Consider the following 18,486-nt stretch of genomic DNA (forward strand, 5'->3'; position numbering starts at 1 on the left):
CGGCAAAATGAGAGAGAGAGAACAGATCTATGTGGTTATAAAACGCATCGCAAGAGCTCGACGAGACGCAAAAGCTGATTTTGGACAGTAACATTCATCTGGTAAATATGTACTGAGCCGAGGTATCTCCGGTGATACTACCGACCAGCAGCGATACTCCAAAGCTCCCTAATAAATGCCTAATATAGCGTCAGAAATTCATATTAAACGATCTCGTATTTTGAAGCTCTATATGTACACACACATGGATATCGGCACAGGCGAGTAAGAGCGCAGTATGAATTATGATCTAGCTACGTAGCTAGTTGATGAGAATTCACGAGAAAACAGCTGAAATTTACGAGCTCCGTTTTGAAACTATTGCATCCGAGGGCTGTGCTTGTCGCTAGGAAAGCTTTGTCCGCCGATGACTGATCGCTACTTTCTTTTGCCGTTTGCTATCATTAGGTGTTAGGTTGTACGAGGCCGATGTGGGTGGTATTTAAGATGCGATATTGTTTATACTATCTAAAAAGCGAAACCAATACACAACCTAATAAACTATCAGGCAACGCTGTTTCGATATCCGTCTGTCAAAACACGGCTAGTACCGTTAGCGGACATCTGGGCATGATTAGCGTCCATCGATGGCCATATCACAAATGGAACAGCCACTGCCAAATCGTTTTCGTGGCTCGCTATTCGAACTAGCATTTCGAAAACCCATTGCTATTTATTAAATATATGATGTCATGTATGTCGACATTTTTAAATGACACCTATGCATAGAGAAGTTAGCTACGCTGCTTACTACAGCGCTTTCGGTACAGTTTCCACATGACTATTGTTTATTCATTTACCTGTCATCGGAGAGGGAGGACGGCGTCCCTGTAGCAGTACGTACTGCTATTAGTGATGCGCTTCCGTCCCCCGCAGGGGTATGCCGTACCAATACACCTATCTGCTACCATACTACCTTCTACCAGGATACCAGCGGCGTCAACCCGATTCAACGAACGGCACTTTGAACAAGCAGGCCACACAACTAACGATATGTTAATACCAAATGTGTATCTATATAATAGCAACAAAGCTTTGCGAGGCGTGCGACATGGGCCTGCGCAACAGAGTAGGACGAACAATCGACGAATCTCGTAGGAAGGTGAAAAGCTGGCCGACGTATTGGGGATAACGTGGAAGCGTTCTGGAACGGTGAAGGGGGCTAGGAGCGTCAGAGATCATCGTCGTCGCCAACGTCGATAGTCCGTCGGTGGGATTCATTAATAGTGGTGATGGTCAAATCGATCGCAGGCACAAAACACCAGTTTGTAAGAGGGATTTCAACCAGCCACCTGAACCTGTGATCGTCTCGCCAGGTACATTTGTCTACGTCCATAGCTCTTCAAAGACGAAAGCGGACGGTGGAAGCGGTCACTCGTTCTCATATTGGAAACAAAAGGTTCTCGTTGCGGCCACCGACTCGTTTGTCTACCATCATCGGCAGATTCACTCGAACACACAACAAGAGTGGCCCGCTCGAGCGTACCAATGCCGCAGATGGGTATGTTTGGGCGTATGATCGTGTTTTTGGGCTTGGAGCAGTGTTGTGGTAGAAATGGGCATATCGAGACGTCCGATGAAACCCGTTCCGCCGTCAGTATCAATTTACCATCATCGATTTAGCGTATGTAAATTAGTTAATATTCTGCCATGCTGTGGTTGTATCCATTTATTTTTATACAGCTGAGCTATTTCGTACTTCAAATATTCCGACGTACTTCTAAAAAGCAAGATGCTCGCCATAGCGTTAAGCTCCGTTCTTACTAATTAACCAAGCAATATGGTTGCTGCCCTCTAGCCTCCAGAGCTAAAATAGAAGACGATTTACCTGACTGTTGAAAGCTGGGCCTGAAACTGCAACTGATGTTTTCTCTGCCGGCATCAGATTCATTCTTCAGTAACTATGTTAGAGGATTATCATTAACTTCTAGTTTTGAACAACCGATCAGGTGATATTCGAACCGCAACGATAAGATACAATAAGGAAACTGAATGCGTCCTACGCATAGGTAGGTAGGAACTCATTCGATGTTAACTGCGCTCATCGGCTTTAACTCTAACCAAGGCGGGCTTAATAGTTAATCGTCGAGTAGACGACAAAGCATCAGTACGTTACGTCTCCAATCGCTGCCTTTCGATAATGAGTTGTCTATTATGCAGTATCTTCAATTTGTTACATTTTAGCTTTTCGTTTATGTAATCCTCGCTCTGGACATGAGTTGTAGTTGTTTGATTGGAGTCCAATCGTATTCTGCCGGACTGCGGAGCCGAAAAAGCTAAACAGTAAGTCTGGCGTTACTACTGACTGGAATCGGCAGTCCAGCGCTTTACTGTGTCGACATTTGTAGATTGTAACCTTGCTGTCTGCTTCGCGCGCGTGATACGGGAGCACGTGGCTTTCTGTCACGCAGCCTGCCACTGCGCGCCCCCTCGCCCCACGTCGCGATGGCCATCACTTGATACTTGCGACTCAACAGGCATCCAGATAGGCAGGCACTCGTTCGGCAGGCCTTCACTGCTATTAACTATTTACACACAATAGCGAACTATGAATATTAGTACTTGCACTACGGTCGTAGGAGACGAAGCTATCGCAGTTCGTGTCCATTGAATACAACATATAAAATTGTCCGGAATCTCGGAACGGTACAAGCACCGCCTGCCGGCGCCTGTCGCACATAATGTGCGAGAGTGCTATACGCCAAGCGAACGACTAATGCCCCACAGTATAATAGAGAGAGAGACTAGCTTCAGGGGTGGCCGATTCCTTCATCTGAATCGCTGTGCAAAAGGCGGAGCGTCGAATGCTGGCGAAATGAATAAATATGACGAGCTGATTGAGCACAGAGACTGCTAGAGCTATAAACAGTGAGCAATGCAGCCTGCTCTAATATACTAGTCTGGCAAAAGTTTATCCAGGTCTCTACATAGATAAGATACCGCCTTCAATAAAATGGTTGTGTACCGTTAACGAAGGATTAGGATTTCAGTTCTAGAATGAGGCATAAGCAACACACGTGGAGAAAGCCCGTACTTCGTGGCTCTCTGCGATAGAGAAATTCAGGGTTGGCGATCCGCTCAATCACTTCCTACTGTTGCGATACCATTTAGGCAGTAGATTTGGCTAAGAAAGTTTCACTAAACTTTAAAAATTCATCAACTGGCTATTTAGCTGACAGGTATACCATTAGGCTTTCAGTTCAAAGTTTCAGTAAATGCTACGAAGCAAGTTTAAGTTGAACTCTAGGCCCAGACGAACAGCTGCATTAGGTATATGTCTACATTGCATTTAATATTAGGCTACGCCTTTAAAGCATCTACCTGCGGTCCAAGTTTGCCCCTCAATACCTACTAGGAACAACTGCTTACTACAGCATCTGCGTGAAAAGAACTATCACGTCCAAACGCACATCTGTAGCATAGGTACAAGTACAGATACCTGATTAATATCAAAAATGTTGTTAATTTTCATTGATCAAGGTAAGGTAACGCACGGAATCTTAATTAATCTAGCGGGCCTTAACCGGTTCGAGAGACCTATATCTATCTGTGCTGATAGCAGCATTCCTGCCAATGGCTGCTATTATTCGTTTTCTATTTCTTTCAGATCTAACAGAGAAGTATTTAGAGATCTCCGGATGGGTTATTCCGGATAATCTGTTCCAGTTTAAGATATCATCAACGATCTTAACGCAAAGGCTCGATAGGGCCGAGTTTCGGTTCCATCTGCCTTGTGCTGTTATTCACGAGCTTGGAGATTTTACGGCCGTCATCGAGAAAGTCATCCGTGACGATTATAGCGGATATCGAACTAAAAAAGTGAGATTAAAGGTTATTGTATCATTGGATTGCCACTGATGAATGATAGACGTTCATCCCATTCATATAAATTTTTTTCTAGCTACAACCTCTCATAGGTATCTATCGAAAATATAAACAGTTGTAGCATGTCGTCATTTACTAGTAGTTCATCATCACCTGCTAACAACATTCGACCTCGATGCCGTCCTATGTATAGCAGAAACGTTTAGCAGTCTATATACTATAGGAGAAGAAGTTGATATTAGGAAGTAGTATTACGCCAGAACGATCCGATAGGGACAGTGAGCTGTCGTCTAAGCGTAAGGCAAGAACGATGATACATAAGCATTTAGATCGAAAACGTTCAAGTGAACTGTGCTTTTTTTACCAAGGCGAGGCCTGTTTCTCTCAAAAGGCCATTTTTTCCCCACTGTAGATCAAATTTCGATAAAAGCTATTTTTTACCACCCGATTGTAGTAACCAGGAACGCTATGGGTTATGAAATTAATATTTTCGGCTCGCTCGGACGAAGAACAGGGGCAAACGACTTAGGTGTCTAGTGTCACGCTGAACCTCTAAGGGGGAATGGTGACGATCATATTGATTGCACATATACACATACATGAGATACTTAATTTAGCTACTTAAAGATTGTACAGACTGACGTATTAGGTAGGCATCTTACTGTACAAGATTTCCGTTATAGGGTAGTGCGAAACACGTTCGAGGTCATCAATGTAGTCGCGATCATCCAGGTCGCTGGATTCAGGTAGACGTTAGGAACGATCTGGACAGCTGGTTTAAAACTCTTGGTGAAGAAAATCTCGGCCTGAAATTACGTATATATGATAACCGTGGGCGAGATGTCAACATCCGCTTGGCTACGCACAGCAAACATGTACGTCAATAATGATTTATATAAATCCTTATTTTCTTTTTTGCTTTCTTACTTAAGAAACACTGCCGCAGATTTGAAGCCATTGTATTGAAGTCATAAGTAAATCGAGCACTATGAGATAAAGCTAACCTGAAAATATACAACGAAAATTCGTAGTCGGCCTTTGTTGTTGACAGTCAGAATCAGAGGTACAGTTTTATGATATTCTTAAAAAAAAACACACGATCTTCCCGTTTCTAGAGTTCGGACCTAAATGAGGTAAGCACATCAAGTTTCAACGGTACATTTCTAATATGTCAACATTCGCGAACGTATTATTAAAACAAAAAAAAGCCGATGAAAGAATCGATGAAACTAGTAGAAATCAAATTTAGTCAATAACGATCGCGAACCATTGAAGTCAATACAAAAAATACACCTACCCCTATCTTTGCTTACTATTGTAATTAGTTATTCTGTTAAACGTTCCTGTTTTTTTTTCTTCATCTGCCTTGCAGAGGCCTCTCCTTAAGCTCACAGTTTCAAACCGCAGTAAGGGCCGATCGCGTCGATCCAGCTTGGCTGTGTGCGACGAAACAAATAGACAAGTTCGTTGCTGTCGTTACCCATTTACAGTCAACTTTGAGGATTTCGGTTGGAACTGGATAATAGAACCGCGCAAGTATGAAGCTAACTACTGCAATGGTGAATGCCCATTTGTCTTCACTTCACACCAACACGTGGTTACCCAACAGGCGCAAAACTCCGCAACGACAATGTCCGCTCAGCAGCAACACCAGGTCAGTAAAAATCCTATCACGCCGTGCTGCGGGCCTCGTAAGCTGAACTCGATATCGATGCTGTACTTTGACGACCAAAGGAACATACTGCATGGTGTCCTGCCCGCAATGGTTGTTTCAAGCTGTGCCTGCCTCTAAACGCAGAGGGAGGGCATCGTGGTACCGCCGCGCATCACAGACGAGATCACAAGGTCGAATGGGATAGAACAGAAGCCGTTAAAAATCTGTATGTGGCAACAGTTAAGGCGATAAGAAAGATAGCAAAAAAAAAAACAGCAAAAAAAAAATAGAGAAGAACGTTTCCAAAACAAGACCATGCCCTACTCTCACGAAACAGAGGTTGCAAAATTCTGGAGATAGCTTCTCCAACCGGAAACAGTTTAATAGCTGTTCTGGAACAAGGATTATGGCGCGTGGGATCACTCATGAAGGTTTTAGGCCGAAGGCGAAAAGTACCTTTTCAAGATTGAGCTGTTTTTTAGTGTATTCTATTATAGTGTATTTGATAGAAATCGAACGGGTTCTATTCACAAGTCAGGAAGGAAAATCGTCAGTTGTTCAGAAAGGCTAATGAAGGAGGCTTCTGGATCTGACACTAGCGCCGCCCTCAAATGTGCCCCCGGTGCACGAATGACGAAATCAGATCATATGTCAGATAACCCACCGCAGAAAAATTGTAATTTAGCCGTCTTCTGCTACTTTGGCAAATTCAATTTTCACGTTCGTAAAGAAGTATACCGATGCGCATGAGTGGGCAATAGATAAAGGTAAATTGTTTCCAATTAAAGTATAGGGGAACGTGGGACCGGCAGAACATTTGAGCTGATTGTCGGATATTACGGAATAGGCACGAAAGTTCACGGGGAAATTTTTGATTATGGGCTCTATTTTAGTCTAAATTGCTTTTTGTCGATTAAGTCAACCCTGAGTGCCTCGTACTGTATTGGCCAGATAGCGTGATGTTTTTCATTTGATATTTAAAAAAATATGTTGGACCGCTAATAGAACTGAAGACCGGCAAAATGCTTTTAGTCGAAGTTATAAAACGAGGAAGCAAAAACCTTTCCGTCGCGTAAAAGGGATAATACTCGTCATGTTTCAATAACAAAAAAAGTAGGTGGCACGCGAACTCCGAGCTGCTGGACTATATATACAATCAAATTTCTCCGCTTCGGTCAGCGTACGGTGTTAGAGATCCAAGGCGTATTGCGCCTTGTAGACATTGGTCGGCAGAATTGGAGAGTTAACCGGGAGGGATAGTAATGGTCTAACTGTAGCGGAATGTTTGAAACTGAATTGAGATTTCGGAGGTCGCGCAAAGTAGATCTCAGCAGTAGCTGAAGTTTTTTGTTTTTTCATTTTGACAGACAGGGAGAAAGAGAACCATCGATCGATCGAAGCTACATGGTTAAGCTGACGACCTCAATAGCGTCGATTGTTTCGCTAAGCCATTCAATTGCCGTGTCAATTAATTGACCTTGATAGTTGATGTTGCTTGTTGTGTTTCGCTCCATCTCAGCGTCGACAAGAACGAGCAGCGTCGCGACATGTTGTTGTTTATTAGTGTTCTCTGTCCAAGTGCTTTCTTTGGCATCATCATTATGCCCCACCTGTCATTTAACTGTCCCAAAACAGCACGCCATACCCCCCCGAGGAGAACGATATGATGGAGAAGGTCTAGTGGATCAGCAGCAGCAGCAGCAGCAGCAGACGGGTAGCAGCTTACCATTTGCGGCGATGGAGGACAGAAACAAAATACTACAAGAGAAAAGAAAAGGAAGAGTCAAGGTCTAGTTCAGGTTGAGATGAGATGCTAGTTAAAGGAAAAAAGGGCGAAATCCTAGGTGGGGTGAAGGTAGAGGAGTTGAGCAAGAGGGTCGTGGTTGCGATTGCGAGGCGGAACAACTGCAGACATTTCTATTGGTCGTGGTACAGAACCTTTCTGGGCCCCATGCCGGCGTAGTATAGTCGTGCCTCTCGGCGGACGCACTTTGTCGACGCGGATATATTTAGAAAATGGTCGGATTAGTGAAGCTCTATGAGTGGTGCTCAGTATCATTGTGTGTCGGTATCAATGGAACTTATATGGTCTCTGCCTATCCTCGCATTCAACATCCACAACTGTGAACAATGATTTTGAAGATCGTCGAATGATCGTAGCAAAAATTGTCTATCGGAACGTGAACACACTGGTATCAGCGACTCTAAGCGGCTGTCGCAACGAGAAGCCGCTGTGGCAGAATCATCGAATCGAATTGATGCCGGGTCACCCATTAGGTCCTCCATGTCTTCCCTGCCTATTCTCCGTCTTATTCTGCCATTCTCTCACTTAACTAGCTAATTAACGCTCAGCTGAGAGCTGCCAGTACGGGTAGTGGTAGTATGGCTAGAAGACAAGAGACTTCACCGCTCGCCCCGAACCCACAGTCATCATGTATCATCATTGTATATCTTTGTGTATATTTTGGCCCTGTCATGTAAAAATAGGTAAGTTTTTGCCAACACACAAGGAAAAGACAAGAGAGAAGAGGCAAAAGCAACGATAAAAACAAATTAAAGAAAAAGTGTTTTAAAAGGGGGAGCAAAAAAGGAAAAAGAAAAGTCTGTTTGTGAACTCGATCAATCGAGTGGCTCCAGACGCGCGTTATTCCGGCTGTGTAGCGTGTACATAATAATAGGAGTATAGGAATGGTAATATTTATAGTAATTATGCTATACCAATAACAGTAACACTTATAACAGCTACAGCAATTCTTCGTGGCACAGAACGAACGAACACTTTTACTCATTGGACAACGCCAAGCAAATCGAAGACAACAGAAAGCAAACAAATATACGGATAGTAGATAGTATAAAGCAGCGAAGCACAAGGACGATTGCCGAGGTGTCTGAAGATTGCTTACGCAGAATAACATGGTATATATCCACAAATCATAATAAAAGGGCTCACATATACATATCCATTAAAACATACCATATACTAATAGGGACACTTAAACTTACCTTTGTTGCTAGGAAAGACGCATCTGTCACCCACTTTGTCACAGTGACGCCCTCCCTTAAATGAAATTGGCTTGCCTATCTACGGCAGATGGTTTTGTGTGCGGCCATAAAGCTTGGTCGCTACCAACTTGAGGACCGCAGCTCGTTTGGCAAAACAATATTAAGTATAACAAATACAAATAATTTTGTCACCGTCCCCGTTGAATTAGATAGAACGTTGTTTATCACCACCACCACCACCACCGCCGCGTTGATTTTGATATAAGAAGAAGCCGAATGGTCAACGTTAAACACGCTTGAGCAACACGAAGTTGATATTGAATGTACTAATAAAAAGACAAAAAAGACAATAAAAAAAAGTTGGAGTCATTTGGGGATTCTTAGGGGAAAAGGACGGCCGCGATAGAAAAACGTCCCCCTCGTAAAGTCCTCTATTCGTATTTGCCAACGTGTAATTTCCTTGGCTCTTTAATTTGAACAGGAACAGCAGATAGAACGAAAGCGTTGAGAGAATACATGTTGAAAGTCCAGCACAAAGACCCACACATCTCATTCTGTACAAAGGACAATGCAAAAACAATGCATTGATTATTAATGTGTTGATGTTTACCCGGCTGTCGATCATGCTACAGAAAAAAAATCAGAACTATCAATAAAATGGAAACCTAAATAAATGTAAATGGAAGAGTCAACTTAAATTTGTTCTCTTTTATCGTATACACTTCAGTCGCCCGATTTATCCTATGTATGTTTTGGGAGGGATGCGGAATATACGTTACGGAGATACAAATTAAAGAAACATTGTAAATACGACACAGTGGATAGCTTGAGGGCTCCTAAATTGTGTTAAACATCTCGTTTCTACTGATCAATTCGTAAACAAGAGTGTCAGTGCCTACCCAGTCATACTCTGTCTAGTATTCGCCCTACCTCTGAGGTTTTAATTTTCGAAATTAGAGAAGTACCTTTATACGAGCTAACACGTTTTTACGTGCAGAATCGCACGTTTATGTTAGACACATATATCAACATATATGTTTGTGTCCTTACGAGAGTTATTTATCTAAAACAAAACGGAAACAAACTATGTGACATACTTTGGAACAGGATAACAAATTTTCTTTTTTAGCACCTGACCACAGTATATATATATATATATATATAATTGGTTATAGACCATACACATTCCTATAATCGTTCTGTCTATGCAAGATTTTTGCCTAATTCTCATGCACCGCATTGTGTGTGTGCCAGGGAAAACACATCTACATTTGTCAACAAAATGTTTGCGGAAACTGTTGGGCACGAATGATACAGAGGACCAGCTCGAGTTTTTAACTCCTATCTTAAAGCACTATTTAGAATAAATTTTCTCGTATCTGAAAATATCCCGAAGCTCTACGAACTTGCGATTTGCCCAAAATTTCGAGATCCTGCGATAGATTAGTACACAGTTTTTCAATAGCAACAACAATAAAAGCAACGAAGGCCTAACGCTTGTGATACCATCCATCCTCGGTGTTTGTCTAAATTTAGCCAAACGAAAAGGAAACTAGCAGAAATTTCTTCGAATACAAAAATGAAAGACATATGCAATTTTCAGCGGAAAATTTATTGAAATGACACGAACTCACCATGTTGTTTGTTTCTTAGATTTTTTTCCTGTCTGTTTGTGTATTTGTTTGTTGTTTATACCTGCTCTTTCAACCAGTCCAACTATCGTCGTCGTTGTCATCATAATAATCATCATCAGCATGATCACGGTTAGCACAATGTACGCAGTCTCATTCTTCCATCAGCTTTCATTCGTACTTTTTCTTTCACGCAGGCTTGTTTCGTTTCCCTAATCCGCTTATCTGTCCTCAATGTATGTTTTTTTCGCTTGGGTGCTCTTCTTTGCTTGTGCTCCATTCCCTATCAACTCTTACGTTCATCACCACTACCACTACTATTTTGTAATATTGCTCATTATCAATAATGTCGATAAACCGGCAACTAGAATCCTGCTTACGACACAATTTGTTATTAAGTTACAAAAGACAACAGGGGAGGGGGGGGGGGGGGCAGCAGCACCGACCGACGCGGCCTACCGCGCAGCCCTGGGTTCCGCAGTGTGGCCAATAGCTTCGAGCCCAGGCTGTACGCTTGCCAGCCAACCAATGGCACGCTGTGACGCCAACAACGACGACGACCACATTAACGAGGATATTAAGACGTGTTAGTTTACGCCAGTATCTCTGCCACGTAGCGTTATCTATACAGGTATATGCACGCAAGACAACTGCCGCATGCGTCCTCAAGCACGTAGTGCCCAGCATCGCCAACACACGAACACATATGCTACTGCGAACGGAAGCGGTATACGCGGCGCACATCCACAATAAATCAGCGACATACAATGTACGCGGTGTTGGACCGCGTCGGTCAACCAAACGAGACATCTTCCTTGTCTACTTGACAGTTCATAATCGTCACCATTATCTTCTGCCATCGACGACGATCTTCGTCGAGACCGAGACATTCAACCCCTTTTCCTTCTCAGTGTTTATGTCATCTGCCGCCTGTTTCTGTATTCTTTTATTGCTGCGGGTACAGGTTATTTGTTCGTGCACAGAGTTTGATATCCGTATGCCAAACGTAATTAATCAGGCGAATTCGCACAGTAGGCTCGAATTTTGTAAAGCTTTCCCTTTTTGTTAGACGTGTCCAATCTATCGCTTCCGCCCGACTTACTTTCCCCTATTGTCCTGCCTAGGCTAATCTCTTGGTTTTTCATGGCTGTCGATCTTTTCAGACTTTTCCTTCTGTTCCCACTATTTTTTTGTCGTCTTCAATCTGCGTCGGAATGACTTCATATTGTTTCGTCATTATCATCACCATCCATCTTCTACTTCATTCTGTCAGCAGCAGACCCATCTATTTCGCTTGTGTCATCGACTTCCATGCTGTGACCCTTGCCCATCTTGCATAAGAACCACATTCTACAAGTGCTTCTCTCTTTGTTAAAGGTCACTATGGTCATCGTCGTCATACTACCATCGGCTGAACGTCTCGTCTGCGTCGAGAGATATATATATATATATAATCATCAGCGTCGTTCATGTTACTCTCTCTTAGCATCAGTTTTTCCAGCGTCATAGTCATCGTATGGGTGTATGTCGTCCGCTTGCGCGAGCAAGTGTACTTAAATATCGAGTATGACTCCGCTAATTCGTTGCCGTATGTTATCCGTGTCCTGTTTATGTCTCCATGTCGGCATAAACACGCGTAAATGTAGGGTATAGTATTTGATACACTGGTTAATTCACCATGGTCGTACACAACGCGCGGCTCTGACATCCGTCTGTTCAATGTTATTAACGTACTGTTACTCGCCCTTCCGGTCCCATTCAATCAATCAATCAATCAAGCAGCCCACTGTTTATGTCTCATGTACTATCGCACTGTAGATTGTGGGATGCTGTGTTTGTCGCATATATTATTTGATCCTAATAACTCGCTAATATTTTCCTAAGCCAGAACGTGTCCACATAAGCGCATGCTGACGACATTATTTTTACTAATTTTAGTAGTGGTATTAGGTTATTAAAACTATTGGTAATTAACGATGTTGTGATCAATTCCATTGTTATTATCACGTTGACAATGTTACCCCATTTCTCATGGCGCATGAAAGGTCTAACACGCATCGCACGTTTATTGTTTTCTTTGCTCGCTCTCGTATATTTTTTTTCTACCCAACGTATCTATTATAATTATCATTCCTATGACGTGTGTCACCCTCCTGGGCCCACGCACTGATCCATCACTCCTACTCTATCCATTTGCTTGCTTCGCATGGCCACCCTCAAAACTCAGGCCGACCGCAAAGTTCTAGTACTAGTCGCGTTGGTTACATGAACAAAAAATAACGAAGCCGCTCCATTTAAAAAGAAGTCCTACTGCTCGTCTGCTATAAGTACCTCCTACAGCCCTGTCGTCTTGCGGCAACGCACGGAACACCAAAGAGCTAATGTCGAAACTTATTGTTATCGCAATGTCGAGTAATACAAAGCTGGAGCAGGTGCTTATTAGAAAATATGCTGTCAAGTTACCTTGACAAGGTACCGTACCAGCTGGGCGTTACACACTTCCTCAAAGAACGACCCTGTCTTCGAGGAGGTATCGGAGCTACGGCATTTAATTGGATGATACATGCATAAAACGGAAGTCTGTCTAAACACCATAAAACGTTCTTGCAAAAAACATTGGAACTGGTCCATGACAACATTATCGACTAAACGTCACGATCACCTTAAATACACGTAATAGTACCATAATCATCGAGAAATACATATATAGGTATATACATATATAGGTGTGTATATATATATATATATATACATATATAGGTATATATGTGTATGTATATATATATATATAGGTGTGTGTGTGTGTATATATATATATCGCGAAGAGGAATGTGGTAGTCGTGGTATATGAGAGCTTTCACCTTGTTGTATTTTCAATTATCTCTGATACAAAGGTTCAGCTATGAGACCGACCGTTCGCTTTACCTCAATGTGTAACTATATCCAACCGTACGACTCTGCAATAAAAAAGAAGGTACTGTATTTGATTCATCTCCACGAAATTGACCCCAGAACCCCACATAATAACACTGCTTCACACCTTCGCTTTCGTTATAACCGATATTCTAGTACGTGTGCACATGTTCTCATCGATAACAACAAATCAAACACTTTCTACAAATCTGTAATAAGAAACACCCACGCAATCATCCCTATCGACAGTTCGCGTTTGGTTTTTCTTTCGTTTGGTTCACCCTCATTCGCGCAGCCATTCACACAAACCCATTATTTTCGTCTGTTTATTACCTTACCTGAGCTTATTTATTATTTTCAATCTATTATTGTCACAATATTGTTTTTATCTGTTTCTAGATCGCGTTAGAATTGTCTGTATGTGCCCGTAACTTGTCGACGTTTGGTGTCTCTCTGTTTGTGTGTACCTGTTTTTTTGTGTGTGACGTATTATGCATTGGCGTTCATTGAAACGCCTCTCGTTTTCGCTGTTGTCCTTCTATGGGACAAACAGGTCTAGTCGGTCGTATGTCATCTCGTTCATTATTGATTAAATTCACAGTAATAGTAACAATTTAACCAGAATTATCGTCGTCAATATAGTCGTATTAATTCCATTATCAATTCACAGTATATCATTTCACAACCACTCCCATAGTCCGCGGACTTTACTGAGGCGCCAGCGAAGTACTGAGGCCCAAAACGCACGAGAATTCGTTCGAAACTTTTCTCGACCAGTATCCATTCTCTCGCCCAGCCTTTCCTTTCCTCGTACGCATGAGCAGTAGAAGCTTTTGAAAAGAAAAAGAAAGAACAACTTTAGCAACAAGTGACAAGATGGCGGGTGAATATTACAACCGCCCCCGCCGGCGTCACCATGGCAACAACGATGGCATCCGGGGTCGCCACCAGATAGAATAATCTTACTCTGCTATTATCAGCATTATCATACTATTCGGTAATAAGCAGTTTGTCAGCATTTAGTCATCAGCGTTCGTATATCAATTCAGGCTGGGCAGCATTCGGAACCATTAATGACCCTCAGGCTATAATCGGCGCGTTCTCACCGACATCATTTTCGAAAACGACATGCTTATGGTAATATTGCAACAATAGTATACACGATCACATAAAAAACATTTGTGCGCTGATCCCACCATTTGGCCAGCCAGCACAACCTCGGAGTGATTGAAAATATAATCGTAGCCAAAACGGTTGCCATGGTAATCATTAATGTCCACTAACCATCGTCTCCAAGGCAACCATCTGAGCTTGTTTTTTGCTAGCGTCATACATATCATATGTGGCTGTGGCCTTTCCTTCTCTAACCAACTATGCAAATAGCAAACACGCTACCGCCGTATGATCACAAGCGTGTAACGAGACATAATCTGCATGTGCGAGTATTTCTGTTCGAACCATGGATTGGCGACGGAGGCGGCCGCTTTTTTTTTATTCCGTAAACGTAACTCTCCCACGTAACATGCAAAGCTAACGCTGTATCCGAACCCATAACATCGTTGTTCTACATTAGCATTGTTATTATCATCGTCTCATTCTCCAACATAAGACATTCGCTGGCGTCTCCTCACTCCGGGACTGAAGAGTTTTAAGGAACCGACGACTGCCACCCACTTGCATAGACATCCTTTAGACAGAGGCGTCTTGTCCCAGTTATGCCGACCACCGTTAGGCCGAGTGCCTCAGCGTCTCGAGGCGTCGAAGGGACAGATCGCTGGGACGATCTGCCGTCGGTCCGTTAGACGAAACGACCTTTTCATTCGCAGTCACTGAAGAGCATTTATTATTACTATAATAATTATTTTTATTCTTATCGATCACTGAGAGCGGATCGATGGCTATAAATACCACTCATGCACTAGGCAGGTGCTGTCGCTTTGGTATTCGCACCTCATCCCCCACCGCCGATCTCAAAACACAAACACTTCTGCCACGGCTGAGTTATTTTCGACTGCCCAGTTCCAAATGCCAAAAGGCGTTCCGCCACATGCCCAAGCCTCATCTCAGCTAACCCGCTAAAATTCGTTTAAGCTTGTGGCCGCCAGACGTAAATCTGTCGTTCAAGGATGAGGCTTGAACAAAAATACAGTTTGTCCTATATGTTCCGCTCTCATTATTCAACGTCTTCGTTATGTTGTTTCATTATTATTACTTGTCATTGTTCTTGTGCATGTTATGCTTTTTCCTTATTTTTGTTGTTTCTGATGTGGCGGTCATCGTTTTATCATTATTTGTTATTTGAATTGCACAGCTTAAAAAATCCCTACCTACAATGGTGCCATATTAGCATCGTGAAAAATAGACGCGCGAGTGGAATAGTCACCAAAATAGGGTGACTGGCTTTTTTTTTTTCCTGTCATCTTCTTCTCTCCGGGCTTTTCGCTGGAAGCCGTCCGCCAGAAATCGAGTATGACTATTGGCCGGCTAATGCAAGCCGATCCGTACGTGTGTGAACGATACGTTTGAATCGTCCGTACCATCGTCGTTGTCAGCGCGTAGGGAGACAGGTTTTTCCTGTTGTTTTTCGTACTCAATAGCCAGTAGTGCGGTTCCGACATCCGAAGTTCCGGGTTGACACTCTCCGATGTGTTATATGACGTCCACAAAGCTCTTCTCTTTTCAGCAACTGCATTTCGGTTGAAAGATAGGCGTCGATCACTTGAGAGACCGTACAACACGAGTTCTAGTTAGAGCCAGATCGTCGCAGAGGCAATCGTTTGACGCGTCCGTCCTCGACAACGCCACCTGAGCTCCGCTCTATTCACAACCATGATCATACGCGCGGCGCCTGCATTCGCTCAATGCTAAGTGGCTTCATTTTTACGCTAATAAACGGATGATTAAGTATCTTTCAGTGAACCATTTATAGTAATGACTAATTTTCTAGATCCTGCTCTATTTCTATGTTCACAGAGCCATACACCCTGCCACTGGCCGAGGTTAAGTCGACCATCGGTGATCGGGATAGACAACGATGAACCAAACAGCAGCGACTTGATGTGCGCCGGCTACAGTTTCGACGGATGGTAGAAGAGGTAATCACGATGAAAGAAACAACCATGAAAGATGATAAAACAAAAAAAAAAATTAGTTTATATTTATTATTAGATTGGACCAGTGGGTAATTTTGACAAAGGTGCAATATAGAATATTTGTGCTGCATTAAGGAAGTCAGATACAAGATGGTCCCTGTATAGGCGACAGCTCCCGTGAGCAAAAAAGGATTAGATCATGTCATATGTTTTTTTTTTTTCACTAATACGTCACATAAATCATTCCATATTCTACTTAGAACGGTTATGTTTATATAATAACTTATAAAGTAGGACATTGTCTTATATCTGGCTGCATCTTGTACATAATTACATGAACAATCCAGCATCAGATATTCAACCAAAAAGAAGCTAGCATGATAAATCACAACTAATAATCCTGACGGCATCTTTCTTCCTGATCAAAAGTAAGCCTTCAAGTTATTTTTTGAAAACTTCAAGCGACACCTGGGGGTTTTCAAAATGTTGTCCAGCGGTTATTTGGCAATGAATAGTGTACTAATTAAGATAGTATTTATGTAGTCTTTCAGATATTGGCTTCAGACTATTGTGCTGAAGTGATCAGTATGTGGTGATGTCGAGGTTAGGATAACCGACAATTAACCCTTCTGTCTTGAAGCGTTTCGAATCAATTTCTCGCATGTTTAATTTATTGGCAATATAAGAGACATTTTTATAAATTCACTTTCATATTAAGGTGTGACGTGTACGTATTACGGTAATCTGTGTGGCCAGGTAATGAAGCCCACTACAAATCTGCATAAAGGATTCGTTCACTTCTTCTAACAAGCCGTGGGGTACGTGTTTGACGTCTAGTTTCGACATGCTTCATTCATATTCTGTGCAACACTGGCCACTTTGGCCGAGCAACGATCGGAGATACAGGTTATAAGCAACAGGAGCGTTATTCCTTTGTCCACCAGCAGCGGATAGCCGGTATAAGGCCCCGCGATGTTATGTATAATGGAATAGAAAGGTGCATAGTAAATTTAAGCGAAAACCATATTTTTGTGGAAATATATGGTAACTAAAAACTTAGGAACCTGCTTAAGTTAAGACGGACTTTAAAGAATTAACCTCAGAAGGCCGCTAAGGTAAGACTTTAGAAGGCTGACACAGATTCAGGGAAAAGACTTGAAACACTCATTGAAAATATTATCTATGATTCCTACGTGACATGATTCAGTTGTATGCCTTGCTTCTTACTCATGCCCGTGGAAAGTACTAATAAATCTGTAATTGTTACTTGCAATTTACGTTTAACAATTATGTAGTAGGTTTCAGTGGTAGTGTTGTAACCCATATCCAAAACCTAAAATACATTTTTTGTAGGTACTAAAAAAGCAGGCCTATTATGTTTTGTAGTAACAACAAGTACGCTAAAATTTAGACATCCGGCAAACGCTGTAGACCGTATGGTGCGTCAACATTAATCCAGGAATTCAACCACGTATTTGCAGTCCTCGAAAGTAACGGAGTGCAGTAGTTGCATAATTGTAATGGATAGGTTTAAAAAAGAAATTCAGAAGGTTAGCCCTCAAACTGGTTGAAAGTTTCCCATTTTGTACATAATGAAAGTGGGCATTCAAATGTTGTTAAACAAAGAACGTAATGCAAGGTAAAGGATATCTCTAAAGAAGGAGTTTCACGCACAAAAATGCAGGTGCTTGTGATCCATCTTTTGCTATACAACCTAGCCAGATGTCGACAGCAGTACCTAACACTATAAATACTAGACACAACATTTAAATCACCTAGATTAGTTGGGTACAAGAGTTTAATTATACCACAGAAGCTTGTTTGTATTGATCTCTAATAGTCATTTATAATTTCTAGGCCTATAAAGTCCTCCATTAATGTTTAATATCTCTATATTTTTCATTTGGCGATGAAGACTGTGAAGACGTTCGAATTCCCTAGCGACGCAACTTGTTGTGTATTTTTTCCTTGGACTTTCAACGTAATACATGCAGGAAATCAGGCGCCGATTATCAATTGGCGAAGTTTACAAGTACTTCCCAAATGTCCAATGCGAGCTCGGATCGATGATGCGTTAGCTTTTGACAAATGAATAAATGCCATTTTTATGTATTTCTAAGTCAGTTTTATTTAATAGCACTTCCACCGATATCTAAAATAGTTCGTACCTCTTAGTCGAGCAAGTTCACGACGAACAGAGCTTTAATAGTTGAAAAAAAAGATCGTTTTAAACAACTGAACTTACCATGTCCTCGGGGCCTTCACAGGAATGCTGATAGGGTAGATTTTCCGGGACGAGCTTATTCATGAAATTCTCGACGTCGTCTCG

The 18,486-nt window shown here is 42.1% G+C and overlaps 1 protein-coding gene across 3 annotated transcripts in view; it reads left to right on the forward strand.

Moving 5' to 3' along the window:
* Positions 1–18,267, forward strand: part of LOC111262856 (growth/differentiation factor 8) — a 34,732-nt gene extending 16,465 nt beyond the window's left edge. The window contains exons 2-7 of one of the 3 annotated variants that reach the window (XR_002681896.2): positions 3,647–3,858; positions 4,548–4,739; positions 5,237–5,518; positions 16,039–16,160; positions 16,914–16,975; positions 18,073–18,261. Coding sequence is in view for 2 of the 3 variants with exons in the window: in XM_022837446.2 (XP_022693181.1) it covers positions 3,647–3,858; positions 4,548–4,739; positions 5,237–5,656 (824 nt within the window). In the remaining variant the exon portion in view is untranslated. Of the gene's footprint in view, positions 1–3,646; positions 3,859–4,547; positions 4,740–5,236; positions 9,214–16,038; positions 16,161–16,913 lie in introns of those variants that run through there. The other 2 variants (XM_022837447.2, XM_022837446.2) reach the window with 2 other exon arrangements.
* Positions 18,268–18,486: the final 219 nt, after the last annotated feature.

The sequence above is a fragment of the Varroa jacobsoni genome, unplaced genomic scaffold (genome assembly GCF_002532875.2).
Source record: "Varroa jacobsoni isolate VJ856 unplaced genomic scaffold, vjacob_1.0 scaffold_708, whole genome shotgun sequence".
Classification (NCBI taxonomy): Eukaryota; Metazoa; Arthropoda; class Arachnida; order Mesostigmata; family Varroidae; genus Varroa; species Varroa jacobsoni.